The sequence below is a fragment of the Miscanthus floridulus genome, chromosome 10, assembly GCF_019320115.1.
Source record: "Miscanthus floridulus cultivar M001 chromosome 10, ASM1932011v1, whole genome shotgun sequence".
NCBI lineage: Eukaryota > Viridiplantae > Streptophyta > Magnoliopsida > Poales > Poaceae > Miscanthus > Miscanthus floridulus.
In genome coordinates, this window is record NC_089589.1 from 66,450,988 (window position 1) to 66,474,239 (window position 23,252).

A 23,252-nucleotide genomic window follows, 5' to 3' on the forward strand; every position below is an offset into this window, starting at 1 on the left:
CACCTCCCCGGTTTCTCCCGCGACTAAAAAAATCCGAGCCTTTCTTCCCCCAACTTGCGCCGCTACAGTCCAGGCGCTCTCGCTGCCTCCCTCTTAGTCCAAGACCACTATATATACAGTACTCGTCCCCGCTTTCTTCCTCGCCAATTTCTGATCATCAACCAAGTGTAAAGGGTGCGAAGAAGCAGTAGCAAAAGGATTGGATTCTCGTGTTCTTGGAGTGGTCCATCGAGCTTCGGGAGAGAGACAGAAAGAGGGACAGCAAGCAATGGCGACCGCAGGGAAGGTGATCAAGTGCAAAGGTACGTCTTCTACCTCTGCCTTTCCTGATGGCTACTCGCTAGAAGCCTAATCATCGGATTGATTTGGTTCTTGGATCCCCTTCAGCCGCCGTGGCGTGGGAGGCCGGCAAGCCGCTGTCCATCGAGGAGGTGGAGGTGGCGCCGCCACAGGCCATGGAGGTGCGTGTCAAGATCCTCTACACCGCGCTCTGCCACACCGACGTCTACTTCTGGGAGGCCAAGGTAGTATATGCTGTGTGTGTGTGTGTGTGTGTGTATCCTCGCTGCTGCTTCTTGACCTCCATGCATTTGTCTAAGTGTGATTTTCTGGCTGAATCTTGTTTTGTGCAGGGGCAAACTCCGGTGTTCCCGAGGATCTTAGGACACGAAGCGGGAGGGTATGCACTTGCCTTCTTCTCCCTGTCCTGCTCTCTCTCTCTCTCTCTCTCTCTCTCTCTCTCTGTGTGTGTGTGTTTGAGGAAACCTGTCCTGTTGTGTTGTTACTGTTTTCTATTTCTTGCACTGAGCTCATCACTTCTTTCCACTATATTTTTTTTAGTTGTGCGCTTCTACTAGTTTTAGTGCTTCGATTCTAAATATAGCTAGTCAATTCATTTCGAGCACTGTTTTGGCAGCGGGTTTGAGATTCCGGCCCGTTCGCGTGCCTTAAACCTGATCCGCTTCTTTTTTTCATCTGGAACAGTGTTTTTCTCTCACAAATTCCTCCAGCATTCATCCAAACCATCCAAATTCCTCCAGAATTCCTCCATTACTAAAGAAAGCAAGTGTGCATATTTTATTGAATTGGATATAAAGCATCAAGTAAAGCCTCATGTGCAGATTCAAGGAACACGAAGTCAGTCATGACACAAGCACACACACATAATTAGCCTTTTTCTTAGGATAATATTTTTTACGTGTTCTAGAATAAGAACTGTACTTAAGATGTTTATATGTATTCGTTTTTTCCCCTTAGACTGAGAGACAAGTACATGATTCATTTCTTGAAACATCTCGGTTGACTAATTTTGCATATATAGAGAAGTCGATTCTGTTGAAGTGGGATGTTGATAGCATTTTAATGAATATTATTATTCACACTCCTAATACTAGTCCAAGCTGTCTAATAAATCCATTTCGTTCCAAACTAATAACTCTCCTCGCAGCATCGTGGAGAGCGTTGGGGAGGGTGTGACCGAGCTCGCACCAGGCGACCATGTCCTCCCGGTGTTCACCGGCGAGTGCAAGGAGTGTGCTCACTGCAAGTCGGAGGAGAGCAACATGTGTGACCTCCTCAGGATCAACGTCGACCGGGGCGTGATGATCGGCGATGGAAAGTCCCGCTTCACCATCAACGGACAGCCTATCTTCCACTTCGTTGGGACATCCACCTTCAGCGAGTACACCGTCATCCATGTCGGCTGCCTCGCCAAGATCAACCCCGAGGCGCCTCTCGACAAAGTTTGTATTCTCAGCTGTGGTATCTCAACTGGTAAGATGCATGCATGGTCCTTGATTCAGTCATATATTTCCCAAGGAATATCATGTTTTAGCAGGATGGCTTACTGAATCCTTGTCATTGCTTTGGTGCAGGTCTTGGCGCAACACTGAATGTGGCAAAACCAGTAAAGGGTTCGACGGTGGCGATTTTCGGTCTTGGGGCTGTAGGCCTTGCTGTAAGTGCTGGCTGCGTTAAGAGTTTTTCAGCATCGATCTGACAAGTACTCGTGTCGTGCGACATAATGGGATTATGATTGGACTGAATCTCTGTACTACATTTGCACGTGATCAGGCTATGGAAGGTGCTAGACTGGCTGGGGCATCAAGGATCTTCGGTGTGGACATCAACCCAGCAAAATACGAGCAAGGTACTTTTATAATCCACTGTCACCTTATTATGTGTATAATGTCAGTTTTGTACTTATATGGTTCTTGATGCTGATGGTACACTGAACTTACCAACGTGTTCCATTTTCTTTTTCAGCTAAGAAATTTGGCTGCACTGATTTCGTTAATCCCAAGGACCACGACAAGCCAGTGCAGGAGGTTTGTGTTTCTTTTGTTCTGATGAGTATACTGAATTTGACTCTTTGTGTATCTGATATCCACTGCTCATTGCTGTTGCAGGTACTCATTGAGCTGACCAACGGCGGTGTCGACCGCAGCGTGGAGTGCACCGGCAACGTCAATGCCATGATATCCGCCTTCGAATGTGTCCACGACGTATGTCCTCATCAGCCAATCCAATGATTCTTCTGTAATTCTATCACCATTTGCTTTCAGACTGAATGGAATCTGAAACGGGCGGCGCTCTGAATTGTGAACTGTAATTGTGAATGCAGGGATGGGGTGTCGCCGTGCTGGTGGGTGTCCCGCACAGGGAGGACCAGTTCAAGACCCACCCCATGAACTTCCTCAACGAGAAGACTCTCAAGGGCACCTTCTTCGGCAACTACAAGCCGCGCACCGACCTGCCCAACGTCGTCGAGATGTACATGAAGAAGGTAAATATAATAATGACCATGAATCGCTGGATCTGTAACTTTTTAATTGCAGGCTAGTGAAAAGGAAAACCTGAATCTTCAAAGATATTCCTCCTGATTCATCAATAACCTGCGATGTAGGAGCTGGAGCTGGAGAAGTTCATCACACACAGCGTGCCCTTCTCCGAGATCAACACGGCGTTCGACCTGATGCTCAAGGGGGAGAGCCTGCGCTGCATCATGAGGATGGAGGACTAGAGCTTCATTGCCAGCTTCTGCATCCATGTTGCATAACAACGCATGTGAAAAGTTGAAGGCGCTCCTCCCTTGTGTAGTACAGTGTAGTAATAAAAATGTTAATGTTTGTCCTGAGCGAGCATGCCCATCCTGTATTCTGTTTCACGGTTTCGTCTTTATTGTCCGTGTGTGCTGTGTGTGGTCAGGTTTAATTCCAGCCCTTCTTAGAAAACCCAAAAAAACAAAACGTTTGTGGCCAGGTTTCAGAGAGTCCCTGTATGTAATTGCCATTTTGCATAACAATAATGAAATAGTATTGTCAGTGTTAATAACGTTCCAGCCTTCCAAGCCTCCCTTCCTTCCTCGCAAATTGCAGTTTTACTTGAGGTTGTCTTGAGATTAGGATGCTACAACAAGTGATCGCCTCTAGATCAATGGTTGTGTCGCTTGGTGAAGAACTACCCACCCAAGCTCGGTTCGCGACCGGAACGACTTTGGTTTGTCGCACTCGCACGGGTGTATTTTTCCCACGTTGGGTCGCACGGGAGAGCTAATGGACCCAGGATATTTATCTCCATTTTCCCCATGTAGGTGTTGACTGTGTGCGTGTGTGGGTCAGTAGAAGGATTCTGTCGCATAACCTCTCCGTGCCGCTTTTTTTTTCTTACAACAACCTCTCCGTACCGATTTGTGTGGGCTCCGAGCATGGCATAAAAATTGTATCACCGTGCCTCCCTATATACATGCTATAGTTGCCACGTATCTATTCTCACAAATCCAACTGACGCATGGCGGTGTTGGAAAAGCAGCGGCGTGGGAGACCACGATTGGAGCATGCGAAGTCTGCAAAGCGCGCCGTTGGATCTATGAGACTGAATATATGGCAACTATTTATAGCACGTATGCAGGGCAGGGCGGACCTACAGGGTATGCCGGTAGGTCGACGGCATACCCTGAGATCTGCCCATAAATAAGTATACATATATACGGAAAAAAAAAACTTACCTACTCAATCCTGCGAGTGGCCACCGAGAATGTTTCGCCTGGCCGCACATACAGGCAGTTAAGGGTGGCAACGGGTAAATCCCCATCGGGTATGGCCACCTCAGACCCATCCCCGCCATAAAAATTTGGTACCGTCAGAATACCCATACCCGTCATGGGTGGGGAATTTTCCCCAGACCCATACTCGGCCGGGTAAATCATACCCGTCGGGTCACCCGTACCCGCCAACAATTTATTCACGCACATGAAAATCAACAATTCAACAGCAACCATCACTAACCAGAGCACACAAAATTAGACAAATAATAGCATATAATAATGTCTTCTGCAAATTAATATTCCTTTCTATTTAGTTTCTCCTCTATGTTAGTCATGATTAATGTAGAAGTTTTTTATTATAGACATGGTTTCAGAAACTTTCAAATGGAGTATTGGACTCGTTGACTCCAGAACAAGTGATGCACTGCAACACTGAAGAAGAGTGTAGCCATCTTGCAAGTACCATACCTCATGTTGAAGCAGCATTGCTTGAATGGGCCATCAATCTCATGGCAGATGTGGTGGAAAATGAAAGTTACAACAAGATGAATGCTCGCAACATTGCTATGGTTTTTGCACCAAATATGACCAAGGTTACTGGCAAGCATATTTGTTTCTCTCTACCTGCATTATTTTTTAGAATCTATAGTCTAACCACGGAGCATTGATCTCTTTTAGATGACTGGGTATTTTTCACCCATGGGTAAACGGTTACGGGGACTGCTAGAACATACCCATACCCGCGTACCCGATAGATGAAGGGTTTGGTCCATTTATATACCCATGGGTAGTGTGATTAGTCCATATTTAGACCCTAATGGAGTAAATACCCATTGGGTATCGGGTCGCGGGTCCCCGTTGCCATCTTTACAGGCAGTCGATCGCGCGCGGCCGCAAGGGCTGACCCATAGGGCGAGTCGACGACTCGATCTATACGCCGCGGTCGCTAATCGTAGATTCCCACAGCAATCCCAGTCGAAGCAGTCATGGACGAGTGGCGGCGGCTTGACGCCTAGACACCGATCGCCCGAGACTGATGAGAGGTCAGGTCAGACGTCAATGCAAAGCACGGTTGCGCGATGCCTGATGGCCGGTGTAGAACCCAAGCGTCGTTGAGGCCGAAGACTGCCAAGCGGCAAGAGGTTTGCACTTTAGCATAATCCTCTCTTGCTTATATATTTAATTTCTTCCTTTTTCTACACTGAAAGGTTAGCACTAGTAGACAAATTAGCTGTACTCCTGATTCTCAACCCCCTTCAGTCTCGGTTTTGGAACCGGAAACACGAATCCAGGACTAAAAGGCCCCTCCTTTAGTCCCGGTTTCGCGCCCGGGACTAAAGGTCCACCTCCCGGCCTGGCCACATGGTCCGGCCCTTTAGTCCCGGTTGGTATTACCAACCGGGACTAAAGGTTTTTTTTGTTTCTATTTTCAATTGATGATTCGTTTTGGTTTTCAAATATGTTTTCGAATACGCATTCTACGCTGCTAATAATATACGTATTCTACACCTTTATAATGTTCAAACATTTTGTACAAACTAAAGTATGAAACTAACGTATATATTACACACATATATATATAATGTTATTTTATGTACATATAATATATATATATATATATATATATATATATATATATATATATATATATATATATATATATATATATATTACAAATAAAGCTTGCATTGTATATTCTATCGTATCCTTGGGATAATAAATTTACTCCATCTGGTTTGGTTTCCATGTTTCGTTCACGTCATTGTAGAACTCGCCGGCGGGGTTTAGGACCTGGTCATTAAGAAATCCTGCTATGATCTCTTGAATTGCTTTCAGTTGGTCACGTCGTATGACTTTTTCCTTCAACCATAGAGTCTTCAATAAAAGTTAAAAGAAAAGTATTTATTTATATATATATATATATTTGTGTGTGTTGGTCACGTGATTACTTATATATATGAGCAATAAAAGAAATTGTGAATGTATGAATATATTTATATAACGTACTTTGAGGTTCTCTTTAGGAGTTCTTTTTTAGTACGCCATGTTGAACTCACAAACATAGTATCCGTAGTAGTTGTTCCCTTGTTTTTGCCTCAGAACCCACTTTTACGAGAAAAAAGATCCAGTGAATTGAAAGCATGCATGGTGTTAATTGAATTATATATAAATGTAGCTAGTACTTACATTGTGTGAGATTACATCCAGTAGCGCTTTGCAATGTTTCATGTGGTGTTCCTCAATGAAACTTTTTCAAACACCGCGCCTAATAAAATAAAAAATTAATTTGGCCTTTAATAATTGTTGCAGTTAAGAGATCGGGGTATATATAGTTGCTAGAGAGACCAAATTACCCTTGGATAATATCTATTATGTCTTGGTACTCTATTTGCTCTTTTCTTAATGAGTCTAAGATGCTCAACTGACTATTGGCCATATCGATGACCATCAATATCCAGTGATTGCTGTATATGTTTTTATACACAAATATGATCGACATTAACTAGAGTCAACATATATATATGGGAGATAGCTTAGCTAGTAAGCAAATAATTAAACAAATGTTCATATGATCGACATTAATTATTTAACACTCACTTGAAGTTGTAGGGGAAAAGTATGTCCTTGTTTTGTTGGTTCACTAAGAACCTCATGAGATGTTTCTCGAGTTCAGCTTTCCATTGAGGCGGGGGATTAGGGTGTTTGAATACGACATATGGATCAACGAAACCAACATCATTATCCTTTCTCTTTCTGAGGTCTGTCATCTCATATCTGCATATATAAAAATATAGTGTGAGGATATATAATTTATATATATACATGTAACTTTATATATATACACTTTAATAGTAGAAAATAATCACACTTACAGACAATAGCAGCTAATGAGACTTTTGTCGAGAGAGTCTAGGTGGCATAGTTGGTGTAATTCTGAAAACTCGACATATATAACGTCATCGCCACGGAAGTAATGTTGGTTTCTAACTATGATAGAAACAAAGGTCTCTCCCCGTTCACACGTCGCCATGTACCACTTGTGTTAGCAGGTACATTTGCGTACCCAGTTCACCTAAGGCCTCATGGTTGTATAGACTCTTTTCATGTTCAAATTTCTTCCAAGGATCCACTTTCGGAGCATATGGTCCTTCAGCGAGCACTTGGGCAAGGTCCAAACCGGTATCCTCGTAAAACCGAGCTAGGTCCTCAAAATCGACGTCCAGTACGTCTAAGTTTGAACCATATTCATTACGAATGACAAGAGGGGGGACTGATTGTTGCGATTGTTGTCCGAGTTGTGCAACACCTTTTCCTGCTCTAGTCTTTTTCTGCTTCGCCTCAAATGACTTGGTGAGAGAGCGGTCGTAGTCCGATTTTGGCAGGGTCTTTTGAGATTCCCGCTTTTTCTGGTCCACCTTCTTTCTTAGAAGATCTGGAGGTAGGTAGAAGTACGGTTTCTCCGGATTCTCCCTCGCTTCTCGTTGCTTTCTTACTTTTTCGAAGAAACTGCTCACATCTTTTTGTACTACAACATTTAATTCTTTTTCACTTTTCTCGTAAGCCAGTTTTTGGAGAATAACTGGATTAGAGGAGGCTTTCTTCTTTGCCGGCTGGTGGGCCAACGGCTTCGTTTGCAGAGCGGACCTCTTAGGAGCTAGCTGCTTCTTGGTCATGAAGGGAGGCAGGGCAGCCGTTGGAGACCTCCTTGGAGGTGGCGGTGGTGGCGGCGTTGCATAATCATTGCCCGGAGCACTATGATGATCTGGAGATTGAATAATTGGACTTAGGTTGGTGGAGGCCTTGCTGTGTGAGTACAAAAAAGAATAATTAGGTATAAGAAATATTGTTATTATTAATCATGCATGTCAATAGAAAATTAGTGAAAAAATTGTTTCGTTCACTTTTATCCGCACCTATTGTCTGGCAGTTGAGGAAGCGGTGGTGGACTAGAGACCCCGGGAATAATGATGTAGCGCTTGCGCCATAGTATGAATGTCTTCTCTGCTTCTCCTAGAGTCTTCTCTCCATCACCTCCTGGAATGTCAAGAGCCAGATCACTAAAACCTTTGTTAACTCTATCCACTGAGGCGCTAACATATCCAGGTGGTATTATTGCCCCATGGATTCTTGGTGTCTTGGTAGGATCTGGAGGAGAAAAAACACCGAGAGCCACCATGATTGTGGCATTCTCTTTTGGAATATGTAGCTCACATGATGTAAACGGTGCAGTGATGTCATCCATGGGAAAACGTAGCATTGCGTCAACTTGATTTGGCAACTCCGTGGAAGCGCAGCTGCTTTTCAACTGATCAGGGGGGCTAATATTAATGTTGATTCCTGGATCTGATGCCTGCATTTGGGCACTCATTGCTATTTGCACTTGCTTTATGATTTCGTCCTGTATTCTAGATTGCATGTCTTTTCCATGCTCCTGTGCTTGAAGCAACACCTCCCGTGACTCACGAACATATTCCTCCAACCTGCTGATCCGCGCTGCATCCTCATTCTTCCTTCTCTGTCGGCTTCTGTAGGTATCTCTGTCATTAGGGAAACCATGCTCCCAAGAAATGTTCCGTCCTAAACCTCTCATTCGGCCACTGTGTTTAGTAGTCCCGATGGCATATGTTGGTTCATCCTTCTCTCTAATGGGCCTGAACGCACCAATAGCTTTAGCTTGTAAAGCATAAGAAAATCTTTGTGTTGCTCTTTCGAGTTTTGGGCCATGAACTAGCTTCCCGGTCTCTAGGTCCAGTCTTTCCCCATGAGCAAAAAACCAATTCTTCGCGCGTTTGGGCCAATTGAGTGATTCTGGTGTGATACCCTTGGCAAGAATGTCCGCTTCCATTTTTCCCACTTGGGAATAGCAGTCGCGTAGCCACCTGATCCCATGCCATGGTGGTATACCTTCTGTCGGGCATTCTCTTGGTTCCTTCTCACCCGTTCCTCACCCTCTTCCGATGTCTTGTACTGTACAAAATCATTCTAGTAGGGCCTCAACTTCGCAAGCGGGCCACTAGTATTGAAATTGGGCGTTAGGTTCTTCTTGACATATTTCGTGTATAGGGATTTCTTCCAAGTCTGAAATTGTGTGGCCATCTTCTTCATAGCCCACTTTCAAACTAGTTCCTTCAATTCATCACCGTTGATAGCATCATAATCATTCGCTTGCAACATGAAATGTTGAAGGATATCATCCCAAATTAAATTCTTATCAAGATCAGAGACAAAACTAACATTAGGCTCATTGATCTTTTGCTTCCATTCAAGGGCACTGATCGGAAGTCTGTCCCTTACAAGGCACCCACAGTGTTGCACGAATTTCCTTGCATGTGGACCAAGTGGTTCGCCTGTCTCGATATTGAATTCCGATATTATGTAGCGCCCCTCCAATGGCTTTTTCGGGCCTCGAATATCTTTGCTTTTCGCCGTTGTGGTCGTCGATCCAGAGGGCTACATATAAAAAAGAATAAATAAATATCATGTGTACACATAATAGATGATAGATATTCAAATATATATATATAATATTCAAATATATATATAAATATATATACCTCGCTAGTATTTTCTTGCACAATATTTTCTTGGTTATCTTCAAGAGCCAGGTATTGACTCCCGTCATCTACATCCTGCTGGTCACCATCGGCAAATTGAGTGCCGGTGTTGATAATATCCATCATTTCTTCATCCATGTTGTCTCTCGGGGTAGCCATCTTGCTTTTACACCACTAGATATATCTATAAAAAATAAAAACTATATCTATCAAATATCCATCAAATTCTAGCTCAAAAACATGTTTAAATAAATAACCATCCGTACTAGTTGACCTTGCTTACGTGATCATCTCGGCGAGCATTTCTTCACCGGACGGCACCGTACTTGGCCACGGAAGAGCTCTGATTCTACGAGGAAGGGAACATGGTCTTCCATGACCGTTGCCGCTCTCCCCCGTAGAATCAAAGCTCCTCCTTAACGTCCGTTACTGCTCGGCATAGAACATGCTAGCCGAGATGAACACGGTCCGCAAGTTCAACTAGTACGAATTTTCTACAATTTTCTAACTATTTTCTAAGTTTTTCATTTCATAGAAAAATTAATTCTAAAAATAAAAGGCATGATTTCTAAGTATTTCAGTTCATGGAAAAATTAATTGTAAGTGACCTGCTCGACATTGGCGAGCTCACGGGCGTTTCATGGAAAAATTAATTCTAAGTGACCTGCTCGACAAAATTGAGAAAAAACACACACTCTCATGACCACACATCTTCTAAGATCACATAAGCTTCCGTACTAGTTGACCTTACTTACGTGATCATCTTCGCGGGCATTTCTCCACCGGACGGCACCGTACTTGGCCACGGAAGAGCTCTAATTCTACGAGGAGGGGAACACGGTCTTCCACGACTGTTGCCGCTCTCCCTCGTAGAATCAAAGCTCCTCCTTGACGTCCGTTACCGCTCGACAGAGAACATGCTAGCCGAGATGAACACGGTCTGCAAGTTCAACTAGTACAGATTTTCTACAATTTTCTAACTAGTCCGCGCCAAGGAGGCGGAGGTATGCCCGCCCGAGTATGAGAACTACGTGCCCTGCTACTACAACATCACGGACACCGTCGAACGTCTCGGATCTGGTGGTCGACGTCGTCATAAGCTACCATGCGAAAAGGAGGAAACAACGAGACACCGGGCCGTGCCCGTGCTCTCACATTACAAGATTGCCGACATGAGGGCTCAGCACACGCATCCATCCGATTACAAAAGGTTGGAGCAATTAATCCATCATAAACGGATTATATATGGTGGCGGCGGTGGCTCACATCCAAGGTGTCAAACGCGAGGTCCAGCTCCTACAGCTAAAAAACATGTTAGAGACTTAGACTTTACTAAAAACAGTAATAATCTGTTTCATTACAGGACTGGGAAGCTATCACTATTCCTACAATTAGAAAGAATATTCTAGTCATGGATCACATGCCGATGGTAAATATGGCTGCAGGAAAGCCCATCCATTTGAGCTTTGCCTCTTAAGAGCAGTAAGTATGGTTAGGTGAAATCAAATATCGCCATGCAAAAGTAGCAGACTAGCTAAATTGTTACCCTCAACCTCAAGTGGCATGGGTGATTGACCGGTAATAACAGTGGTACACGTCTTTGCCATTTAATTTGATCATCGACGCGCACATGCAAATACATATTACATAGTACCAGACACAAGCATAAATATCAGTATGAATTCATGGCCTCAGTCGCCCACATTCTAGCACCAAGCAGCCTAACATATAAATAGAAGTATGCACCAATTGCAAAGGCTACTAGCTAGCACCAAATCGAAGCGATACATTCATTGAGCAATGGCACTGAACGAGATGGCCATATAGTAGCAAAAGAGTGTAGAGGAAGAGGGAGACCGGGCCAAACCTAGAGAAGACATGCCATAATAGAGATGCTTGGCCTACTGTGGATCTTGGAGAAGACTACGTCTCGCGGATCTAACACAAGAACGAGGGCTTCAAAGTTCAAACATAGCACGGAGAGGAGGATGAAGAAGGGGACGAATTGGAGGAGATAGACACCTCGAAGAACCTTGAACCGTTTGGGGGCGAGGTGGGCCGGGGACGAGGACGACGCGAGGCGTGCGCTGGCTGGCCGGAGAAGAAGCGCGCATGCGCGTGGGGCCGGTGACAGCGTGCGTGTGTGATGAGGTGAGGCTAGGGTGGTCGCCTGGGGGTGGCGGCGCTACTGGATCGGATCGATCTGGTGGAGAAGATGAGGCGACGAAGAAGAAGGCTTGGCGGCTACTGGATCCGGTTGGAGAGAAGGCAGCGGAGACAGAGAGGAAGAGAACTAAGGGAAAAGGGCGTGGTTTATAAAGGGGGACCTGTAGTCCCGGGTGATTATTAGAATCGGGACTAAAGGTTCTTTAGTCCCGGGTGATGGTTAGAACCGGGACTAAAGGTCTGACCTTTAGTCCCGGGTGTAGCCACGACCTAGGAGTAAAGGAGATTTTGGTGGGCCACGAAAACACAACCCATCTTTAGTAGTCCCGGGTGATGGTTAGAACCGAGACTAAAGGTTCTTTAGTCTCGGGTGATGGTTAGAACCGGGACTAAAGGTCTGACCTTTAGTCCCGGGTAGTTGGTCCACCCGGGAGTAAAGGTGGGTTCCAGTTTGGCTTCTCGCCAGTTTGTAGAAGTTTTTCCTTTTTTATATATTTCTTTTATATAAATATGCAGAGAGTTGTTAATTTCCTAGTAAATAAAATATTAGCAAAAAAATACAAAAAGAATTCTGGGACCTGGTTTTGCATTATTGTACATAAGAAAAATCTGTAACCTAAACTCTTTTATTTTACCGTATAAATATTTAACATAGCGTAAATAATAATCATAATTTTCACCATGCAAAAATGTACTACTTAATTAAAATTATTAAAACTATTGCTTTTCGACAGGAAATTAGTTTTCACATCTTATTTGATGAGGACATCATTGGCTCCAATATGACCATGCCAACCACTTCTATACCAAAGGTGCAACAATTCTATATGAGGCTTATCATTGATGCATTTGATGAATTGATACTGCACCATGATGTGTGTTCATTCTCATTTTCAGAATTACTTACATGGATCAAGGGAAGGTTTGATTGCATATGGAAAACATGGAAGGTTAATGAAGTTGATTGGGGACCAAATCCATGTATTCCTAACGTCCTCCACTAGGCCACCACGTCACTTTGGTCCCAAGGAAAGAAAGAGTCCAAGTCCAACACGTTTTGGAAGTTGAATTCGGACTGCAAAATAGTCCTAAATTGCGACGGTCACCACGACTTCATATGGACTCCGATTGGGACGTTCTAGCACTTTTTGGAAAGCTTATCAAGTCTATTTTCCAACGGATCTGGACTCATGGCTATATCTTATCCGATGCTTCCGCAATCGTCGTTTCAACGCCGGGACCTTTTCTGCCTTTGGTGCTGCGTCACCCTATTTTGGGCCGATGGTCCATGTATCAAGTTGGGTCCATTAAGGACGTGTCCTAGGGTTGGAGAACGACCCCCACACCCCCCTGGTCGTTCCCTAGGTATTAATAAGGATTAGAGCCGCCACAAACAGATTGGGTTTTGGCTTTTTCTGGACTATAGGAGATTAAAAACAACAAAGAACTGGAAGTCTCTCACCGATCAACCTTGCTCTGATTACCAACTGATATGAACCCGCTAGGGTGAATCCCGATCTTTCGATGAGAGAAGGTGGATAACTCGATTTGGGGATGGAGATGACGTTCACGGCCCGACTACAACCATCCAAGGATGCTGCGCCTTAGCAACCGATACACCACCTCCAACGGCCGTCGCAATCTTGTGGAGCGCGACAACCAGCCACTAGGGCTCCCGTCCTGCAAGCAATCGAAGAACTAGCAAGAACGAGGAAACAAGCACTGAATTTGCAAGATGAAATTGAAAGCCTCAAACTGAATCTTATTATGAGTGGGGTTCCGAAGACAAGGAGACGGGCGGCTGGATCAGCACGCGCGCCTACAAGCAAGTAGCAAAGGCTAAACTTGATCTAAACAAAACCCAATCTGTTTGTGGCGGCTCTAATCCTTATTAATACCTAGGGAACGACCAGGGGGGTGTGGGGGTCGTTCTCCAACCCTAGGACACGTCCTTAATGGACCCAACTTGATACATGGACCATCGGCCCAAAATAGGGTGACGCAGCACCAAAGGCAGAAAAGGTCCCGGCGTTGAAACGACGAATGCGGAAGCATCGGATAAGATATAGCCATGAGTCCAGATCCGTTGGAAAATAGACTTGATAAGCTTTCCAAAAAGTGCTAGAACGTCCCAATCGGAGTCCATATGAAGTCGTGGTGACCGTCGCAATTTAGGACTATTTTGCAGTCCGAATTCAACTTCCAAAACGTGTTGGACTTGGACTCTTTCTTTCCTTGGGACCAAAGTGACGTGGTGGCCTAGTGGAGGACGTTAGGAATACATGGATTTGGTCCCCAATCAACTTCATTAACCTTCCATGTTTTCCATATGCAATCAAACCTTCCCTTGATCCATGTAAGTAATTCTGAAAATGAGAATGAACACACATCATGGTGCAGTATCAATTCATCAAATGCATCAATGATAAGCCTCATATAGAATTGTTGCACCTTTGGTATAGAAGTGGTTGGCATGGTATATTTGATGAATTGATACTGCACCATGATGTGTGTTCATTCTCATTTTCAGAATTACTTACATGGATCAAGGGAAGGTTTGATTGCATATGGAAAACATGGAAGGTTAATGAAGTTGATTGGGGACCAAATCCATGTATTCCTAACGTCCTCCACTAGGCCACCACGTCACTTTGGTCCCAAGGAAAGAAAGAGTCCAAGTCCAACACGTTTTGGAAGTTGAATTCGGACTGCAAAATAGTCCTAAATTGCGACGGTCACCACGACTTCATATGGACTCCGATTGGGACGTTCTAGCACTTTTTGGAAAGCTTATCAAGTCTATTTTCCAACGGATCTGGACTCATGGCTATATCTTATCCGATGCTTCCGCAATCGTCGTTTCAACGCCGGGACCTTTTCTGCCTTTGGTGCTGCGTCACCCTATTTTGGGCCGATGGTCCATGTATCAAGTTGGGTCCATTAAGGACGTGTCCTAGGGTTGGAGAACGACCCCCACACCCCCCTGGTCGTTCCCTAGGTATTAATAAGGATTAGAGCCGCCACAAACAGATTGGGTTTTGTTTAGATCAAGTTTAGCCTTTGCTACTTGCTTGTAGGCGCGCGTGCTGATCCAGCCGCCCGTCTCCTTGTCTTCGGAACCCCACTCATAATAAGATTCAGTTTGAGGCTTTCAATTTCATCTTGCAAATTCAGTGCTTGTTTCCTCGTTCTTGCTAGTTCTTCGATTGCTTGCAGGACGGGAGCCCTAGTGGCTGGTTGTCGCGCTCCACAAGATTGCGACGGCCGTTGGAGGTGGTGTATCGGTTGCTAAGGCGCAGCATCCTTGGATGGTTGTAGTCGGGCCGTGAACGTCATCTCCATCCCCAAATCGAGTTATCCACCTTCTCTCATCGAAAGATCGGGATTCACCCTAGCGGGTTCATATCATTATTGATGTTGATCATTTGTTTTTTCATCACACATTCTCCACAGGAAATCCACCGTCAAGCAAAAAATTCATTTAAATGGTAGAAAATATGAATACACGACAGAAATATAAATACACTATATATATCAAGCGGGCACAGTAGTGAACTTCTTCTTAATGTATATCCCTTGGTTATGATCGCGTTGTAACCATGGAGTGTCGTCATCATTTAGCTGGATCCTTGGGTCTTTGTTCACTGTGAAGGTGAAAGCTCTAGTTTGGTTTTGGTGAATTGATGAAACTCTAAGTGCTAACCTAGTTTATCAAGTGATCATGAGATAGGTAGCACACTTCAAGTGGAGAAGCTAATAAAGATCATAGCATGACAATGGTGATGGCATGGTGATGATCAAGGGCTTAAACTTGAAAAGAAGAAAGAGAAAAACAAAAAGCTCAAGGCAAAGGTATAATTTGTAGGAGCTATTTTGTTTTAGCGATCAAGACACTTAGAAAGTGTGATCACATTTAGGTTTGATAGCCGTACTATTAAGAGGGGTGAAACTCGTATCGGAATGCGGTTATCAAAGTGCCACTAGATGCTCTAACTCATTGCATATGCATTTAGGATCTAGTGGAGTGCTAACACCCTTGAAAATGTTTGTGAAAATATGCTAACACATGTGCACAAGGTGATACACTTGGTGATTAGCACATTTGAGCAAGGGTGAAGAAGACAAAGAAGATGCCAGCGTCGATCAAGTGACCGGACACTGGATCTGAATGCACCGAACGCTGACTGCCTACGTCTGGTCGCGCTGACTTGGCGGTATAGTAGCTAGGGTATATCACCGGACGCTGGGCTATGTTCGATCAAGGTGGACCGGACGCGTCCGGACGAAGAAAAATGGATTTGGACCCTTACTTTACTCGACCGGACACTGAGGCTCCAGCGTCCGATCAGTTTTGCCGGAGCGTCTGGTCAACACTTAGCCGTTGTGATCTGACAATTTAGTTTTAACTCAGAGTGACACATGGCAAAATCAGTGGACTGGACGCGAGTCCAGGGTCCGGTCAGTATGACTGAAGAGTCCGGTCAGAGCGCAGTGTGCCCAGTGAAGGGGTACAACGGCTCTATTTCGTGTGGGCTTTTATTTAAGCCCCATGGCTGGCTATGGCTCATATCTTTGGCCATTTTCATTGACATAGCAACCTTGTGAGCTTAGCCAAAGCTCTCCCACTCATCTCCATCATTGATTCATCATCATAGTGAGATTGGGAGTGATCCAAGTGCATTGCTTGAGTGATTGCATCTAGAGACACTTGGTGTTCGTGTTTCACTGTGGATTTCGCTTGTTACTCTTGGTGGTTGCCGCCACCTAGATGGCTTGGAGCAGCGAGGATCGTTGAGCGGAGGGTGGTGATTGTCTCTGGCTCTAATCGTGGTGATTGTGAGGGGTTCTTGAGCTTTCCCCGGTGGAGCGCCAAAAGGTACTCTAGTGGATTGCTCGTGGCTTGTGTGATCCTCATCTTGTGTTGGTTGTGCGGCACCCTATTGAGGGTTTGGCGTGTGAAGCCAATTAGCGCGTGAACCTCCAAGTGAGTGAATCGCCACAACGAGGACTAGCTTGCCGGCAAGCAAGTGAACCTCGGTAAAAAATCATTGTGTTCATCCTTTGATTCCGAGGTTATTGGTCTTCATTGATATTGATTCTTGTGATTGATTGGTTCACTCCTCGACACGGCGGTATAACCTTCTTGACCACTCTCTTTACCTTACCGCAAACTAGTTGTCAAGCTCTTTAGTGTAGCTAGTTGTGAGAGCTTGCTTGCTTGGTTAGTGTGGCTCTTTAGTTAGCCTTTGAGAGCACACTAACATAGAGTAGTGTCATAGCTATTGAGTAAATAGATACTATCTAAACTAGAATTGTGGTAGGTGGCTTGCATTTTGAGTAGGCTAGCGCAACACTTGCTTTGCCTCATAATTGTCTAACCTTTTTGTTAAGTGTTGTTGTAGAAATTTTTATTAGGCTATTCATCCCCCCTCTAGCCATTAGGACCTTTCAAGTGGTATCAGAGCCGAGGTCACCGTTATTTGAGGCTTAACAACCTTTGGTGTTAAAATGGCTCAAATCAACAACACCAAGAAGCCACCCCAATTTGATAGCTCCAACTATCCCTATTGGAAGGCCAAGATGACAACTTATATCAAGTCAATCAATAGGAAGGTTTGGAAGGTGGTAGAAATAAAAATTGAGATTGAAGATCCAGAGAATCCCACCATGGCCAAAGAAGTACTTCTCCAAAACAATGACATTGCTCTAAGTGCTATTCATGATGCAATTGATGAAAGAACATTTGAGCAAGTCAAAAATATTGAGATGGCACATGAGGCATGGAAGAAGTTGGAAGAGTCATTTGAGGGCACTCAAGCCATGAAGGGTGCAAAGGCTTACATTCTCAAAGAAAAGTTTGCAAGCTTCAAGATGAAGGATGATGAGAGTGTGCCAGAGATGTTCCATAGGCTTCAAGTGCTTATCAATGATCTCAAAGCACTTGGAGAAGAAGTGAAGGATAAGGACTTCTCCCACAAGTTCTTGAGATGCTTACCCTCAAGATTTGGTACATTGGTCACTATTCTAGTGAGGAGTGTTTTGGACACCATGAGACCAAATCAAGTATTGAGAGATATAATGACCAATGATACTTATAGAGATGATGATGAGAAGGAAGAAAAGAAGGAGAAGAAAGATGAGAAGAAGAAGAGCGTGGCATTCAAAGCCACATCATCCAAGGGCAAAGCAAAGCAAGAAACATCAAGTGAAGAAGATGAATCATGGGATGATGATGATGAGAAGATGGCTCTATTTGTCAAGAGATTTGGCAAGTTCATGGTGAAGAAGGGCTACCGTGCTAGAAGAAAGAAGTCTTCATCCAAGAACAAAGAAGAGTCAAGAAGGTGCTTTAAGTGTGGAAGCAAAGATCATCTTGTTGCTTAATGCCCATACAATAGTGACAATGATGATGACAACAAGAAGAACAAGAAGAAGGACAAAGGAAAAGAAAGAGAAGAAGGACAAGATGGCCTTCAAGAAGAAGGGTGGTTCATATGTAGTCACTTGGGATAGTGATGCTTCCTCAAGTGATGATGATGATGATAGTGATGATCACAAGACCACCAAGAAGAAGGTTCTTGCAAGCATTGCCATCAATGAGAAGCCTTCTCTCTTCGAATCTTCATCATGCTTCATGGCTAAGGCCACTAAGGTACAATCTTGTGATGATAAAAGTGATGAAGAACATGTTGATGATAATGAACATGAAAATGAAAATGATAGTGATAGTGATGATGATGAACCTACTAAAGATGAATTAATTCACATGCTAGAAGATGCTAAAGAACACTTTGACATCAAGAGAAGGAAATGCAAAAGCTTGCATAAGGAACTTATAGCCCTTAAGCAAGCCTTTGATGAGCTCATTGCATCTCATGAGAGGCTAGAGGAAGCCAATGAGAAGCTTGGAAAAGCTCACAAAAAGCTTGAAAAGGCTCATTCCTCTTTGCTTGATGAGCAAAATAAAAAGAAGCATGTTAAAACTTGCAATGTAGGTTTAACTTGTGATATAATAGATGAATCAATATCTATTCCTATCATTGTTGCTCCTACTAACCCTTCTTGTAGCACTTCCACTTCTACCTCATCTAGTAGTGATGGTCTCACTTGTGATGCCTTACTAGTGGTTGAGAATGAGAACCTCAAGAAGGAGGTCACTAAGCTCACTCACACCTTAGCTAAGGCTTATGGTGGTGAGGACTGCTTGCTTATGTGCTTGGGTAGCCAAAGAGCTTCTCTCTACAAAGAGGGATTGGGCTATACCCCCAAGAAAGGCAAAGCGGCCTTTGCTCCTCACAAGACTAGTTTTGTGAAGAACAATGGTCGGTTTTGCACTAGTTGCAAGCAAGTTGGTCATAAAGAGCAAGAATGCAAAAACAAGAGTAAAAATGCTAATGTATCCTCCATTAAGCTTGATTCATGTTATATGCTTACTAGGGGTACAAATGGTGTAAAGGCTAAGTTCATTGGTAAACCATGGATAGGCTCAAAGAAGAAAGCCATTTGGGTACCAAAGAGCCTAGTGACTAACCTTCAAGGACCCAAGCAAGTTTGGGTACCTAAAAAGAATTGATCTTCTTTTGTAGGTCAATTACAAAGCCAGAGGAAGGCATTGAGTTCTTGATAGTGGGTGCACTCAACACATGACCGGTGATGCAAGAATGTTCAACTCAATCAACACCAATGGCAATGATGGCTATGATAGTATCACATTTGGTGACAATGGCAAAGGCAAGGTCAAAGGGCTTGGTAAGATTGCAATATCGAATGACATGAGCATATCCAATGTATTGCTAGTTGAGAGCTTGAATTTCAATTTGCTATCCGTGGCTCAATTGTGTGATCTTGGATTCAAATGCATATTTGGAGTAGATGATGTAGAGATCATAAGTGTAGATGGCTCTAACTTGATCTTCAAAGGTTTTAGATATGAGAATCTATACTTGGTTGATTTCAATGCTAGTGAAGCTAAATTATCTACATGCTTGTTCACTAAGTCTAGCATAGGTTGGTTATGGCATAGAAGGCTTAGTCATATTGGAATGAAACAATTGAATAGATTGGTTAAGCATGACTTAGTTAAAGGCTTGAAAGATGTTGTGTTTGAAAAGGATAAGCTTTGTAGCTCTTGTCAAGCCGGCAAACAAGTTGGAAACACCCATTCTAAGAAAAGCATGATGAGCACTAGTAAAGCATTTGAGTTATTGCACATGGATTTGTTTGGTCCAACACAATACACTAGTATCGGTGAAAACAAATATGGATTTGTGATAGTGGATAATTACACTAGATACACTTGGGTATTCTTTCTAGTGGACAAAAGTGATGTGTTTGCAACATTCAAATCATTTGTTAAGGGCATTCACAATGAGTTTGAAATAACCATCAAGAGAGTTAGAAGTGACAATGGTAGTGAGTTGAAGAACACTAGAATTGATGAGTTGTGTGATGAATTTGGAATTAGACATCAATTCTCGGCCAAGTACACACCTCAATCAAATGGCCTTGTTGAGAGAAAGAATATAACATTTATTGATATGGCAAGGTCTATGCTTAGTGAGTACAATGTGAGTCAATCCTTTTGGGCCGAAGCTATCAACACGGCTTGCTATTGTAGCAACCGCCTCTATTGTCACCGATTGAAAGAAAAGACACCATATGAGCTCTTGAATGGTAGAAAGCCCAATATTGCATATTTTCGGGTCTTTGGTTGCAAATGCTATATCTTGAAGAAAGGCACAAGATTGGGCAAGTTTGACAAGAAATGTGATGAAGGATTCCTACTTGGTTATTCCACTACAAGCAAAGCATATAGAGTTTGGAATTTGGATAGTGGTACTCTTGAGGAGGTTCATGATGTTGAATTTGATGAAACCAAGGGTTCACAAGAAGAGAATGAGAACTTAGAAGATGTTAGAGGCATTCAACTTTCAAATGCCATGAAGAACATGGATATTGGTGAATTGAGGCCTAGGCAAGTGAATGATGATGAAGATGATCAAGTGCAAGTGCTCTCTAACTCAAATGTGCAAGATGATACAAATCAAGTTAGTGCAAGTGGATCTAATGACAATGAACAAGATCAAGTGGCTAGTACATCATCTCAATCCAATGATCAAGCAAGTGCAAGCAATCAAGTTCCAATACTCCAACCAACAAATATTGCAAGAGATCATCCTTTGGACACTATAATTGGTGATATTTCAAGAGGTGTACAAACAAGATCAAGATTGGCATCATTTTGTGAACACTTCTCATTTGTGTCATCCATTGAACCAAAGAAGATAGATAAAGCTTTGAAGGATGTTGATTGGGTGAATGCTATGCATGAAGAATTGAATAACTTCACAAGAAATCAAGTATGGGAGTTGGTAGAAAGACCAAAGGGACACAATGTGATTGGAACCAAATGGGTCTTTAGAAACAAGCAAGATCAAGATGGGATAGTAGTAAGGAACAAAGCAAGATTGGTAGCACAAGGCTATACACAAGTTGAAGGTCTTGACTTTGGAGAAACATATGCCCTGGTTGCTAGATTGGAAGCAATTAGAATCTTGCTAGCCTATGCTTGTGTCTACAACATCAAGCTCTATCAAATGGATGTTAAGAGTGCATTTCTCAATGGCTACATCAATGAAGAAGTATATGTAGAGCAACCTCCCGGTTTTGAAGATGATAAGAGGCCCAACCATGTATACAAGTTGAAGAAGGCATTGTATGGCTTGAAGCAAGCACCTAGAGCATGGTATGAGAGATTGAGGGACTTCCTCCTCTCTAAAGGGTTCACAATGGGCAAAGTTGACACCACTCTTTTCATCAAGAAGATTGGAAAAGATCTATTTGTATTGCAAATCTATGTTGATGATATCATATTTAGATCAACAAATCAAGAATTTTGTGATGAGTTTGGAAAGATGATGGCTAATGAGTTTGAGATGTCCATGATTGGAGAATTGAGTTACTTCCTTGGTCTTCAAATCAAGCAATTAAAGAATGGTACATTTGTGAGTCAAGGCAAGTACATCAAGGACATGATCAAGAAGTTTGGCATGATTGATAGCAAAGTCATTAGCACACCAATGGGAACCAATGGCAACTTGGATAGTGATGTAAGTGGAAATATGGTGGATCAAAAGTTGTATCGGTGTATGATTGGAAGCCTACTCTATGTGACCGCATTAATGCCGGATATCATGTTTAGTGTATGCATGTGTGCAAGATTTCAAGCATCACCAAGAGAAAGTCATTTGAAGGCTACAAAGAGGATATTGAGGTACTTGAAGCATACACCAAATGTCGGTTTGTGGTATCCCAAAGGAGCAAAGTTTGAGCTAGTTGGTTACTCCAACTCGGATTATGCAGGATGCAAAGTTGAAAGGAAGAGCACCTCGGGCACATGTCAATTGTTGGGAAGATCACTTGTTTCATGGTCTTCAAAGAAGCAAAATAGTGTTGCATTATCAACCGCCGAAGCCGAATACATATCCGCCGGTAGTTGTTGTGCACAAGTACTTTGGATGAAGGCCACTTTGAGTGACTTTGGAATCAAGTTCAAGAAAGTGCCATTGCTATGTGACAATGAGAGTGCAATCAAGCTAACCAACAATCCGGTGCAACATGCAAGAACAAAGCACATTGATGTCCGCCACCATTTCATAAGAGATCACCAACAAAAAGGGGACATTTGCATTGAGAGTGTAGGCACCAAAGATCAACTTGCTGATATATTCACTAAGCCATTGGATGAGAAAAGGTTTTGCAAGCTAAGGAATGAGTTGAACATATTGGATTTCTCAAATATGTGTTGATGCACCCCCACTCATATGACATGCCTCTCCTTCGAGCAATCCAAGGTAAAAGTTGATTGACATGGCATACATCCTTGCTAAGGACATGTTTAGTGCATCTAGTCATATTTTCAATCTTATTAGGACCTTTCAAGTGGTTCTATTTTATTAGGCTCATTCATGAAAATCAGATGATTTTGATATTTATATGATATCACTATTGCTTCTATGCTTGACTTGATCTAGTGATAGCATATGACATGTTTATGGGCTTGTAAACCTAGTATTTAATCTAGAAAATGAGCTCTAAGTGTTTAACTCAACATGGTACAAGATAACCCTTATTTGGAGGTGTGAAGAAGCTTGTCCTTGGATCAAACCGAGTTAAATATCTTTGGCATATATTCTAGTTTGAACCAAATTTGGGACAATGTTCCTCACCCCATTGATTGACATTGATAATATCGACCCTACAAGTAATACTATCTATATTTAGAACCTTTGTGGCATTGATGACAAAGGGGGAGAGAAACAAAGATAGTAGTAAAAATAGTGAAAAAGGGGGAGAAATATCATAAAGGGAGAGAAACATAAAGATATCTTGATATATGAGAGAAATGAACAAAGGAAAGGGATCAATTAAAATTTTGAGCACACAAGTAGGGGGAGCAAGCTCATGAACTTATATGGTGCATTTGA

The 23,252-nt window shown here is 43.0% G+C and overlaps 1 protein-coding gene across 1 annotated transcript; it reads left to right on the plus strand.

Moving 5' to 3' along the window:
* On the plus strand, positions 1–3,333 carry LOC136484822 (alcohol dehydrogenase 2). Its single transcript, XM_066481779.1, has 10 exons — positions 1–302; positions 388–524; positions 633–679; positions 1,448–1,773; positions 1,875–1,957; positions 2,074–2,149; positions 2,266–2,327; positions 2,409–2,504; positions 2,624–2,785; positions 2,906–3,333. Exons 1-10 carry the CDS (start codon positions 269–271, stop codon positions 3,020–3,022), a joined length of 1,140 nt encoding a protein of 379 aa, XP_066337876.1. The 5' UTR covers positions 1–268; the 3' UTR covers positions 3,023–3,333.
* The last annotated feature ends 19,919 nt before the right edge of the window (positions 3,334–23,252 follow it).

Coding starts and splice junctions, on each gene's coding strand:
- LOC136484822 (XM_066481779.1), top strand. CDS start 269: ATGGCGACCGCAGGGAAGGTGATCAAGTGCAAAG. Junction 303..387: donor GAAGGTGATCAAGTGCAAAG/GTACGTCTTCTA, acceptor GATCCCCTTCAG/CCGCCGTGGCGTGGGAGGCC. Junction 2,505..2,623: donor CCTTCGAATGTGTCCACGAC/GTATGTCCTCAT, acceptor TTGTGAATGCAG/GGATGGGGTGTCGCCGTGCT.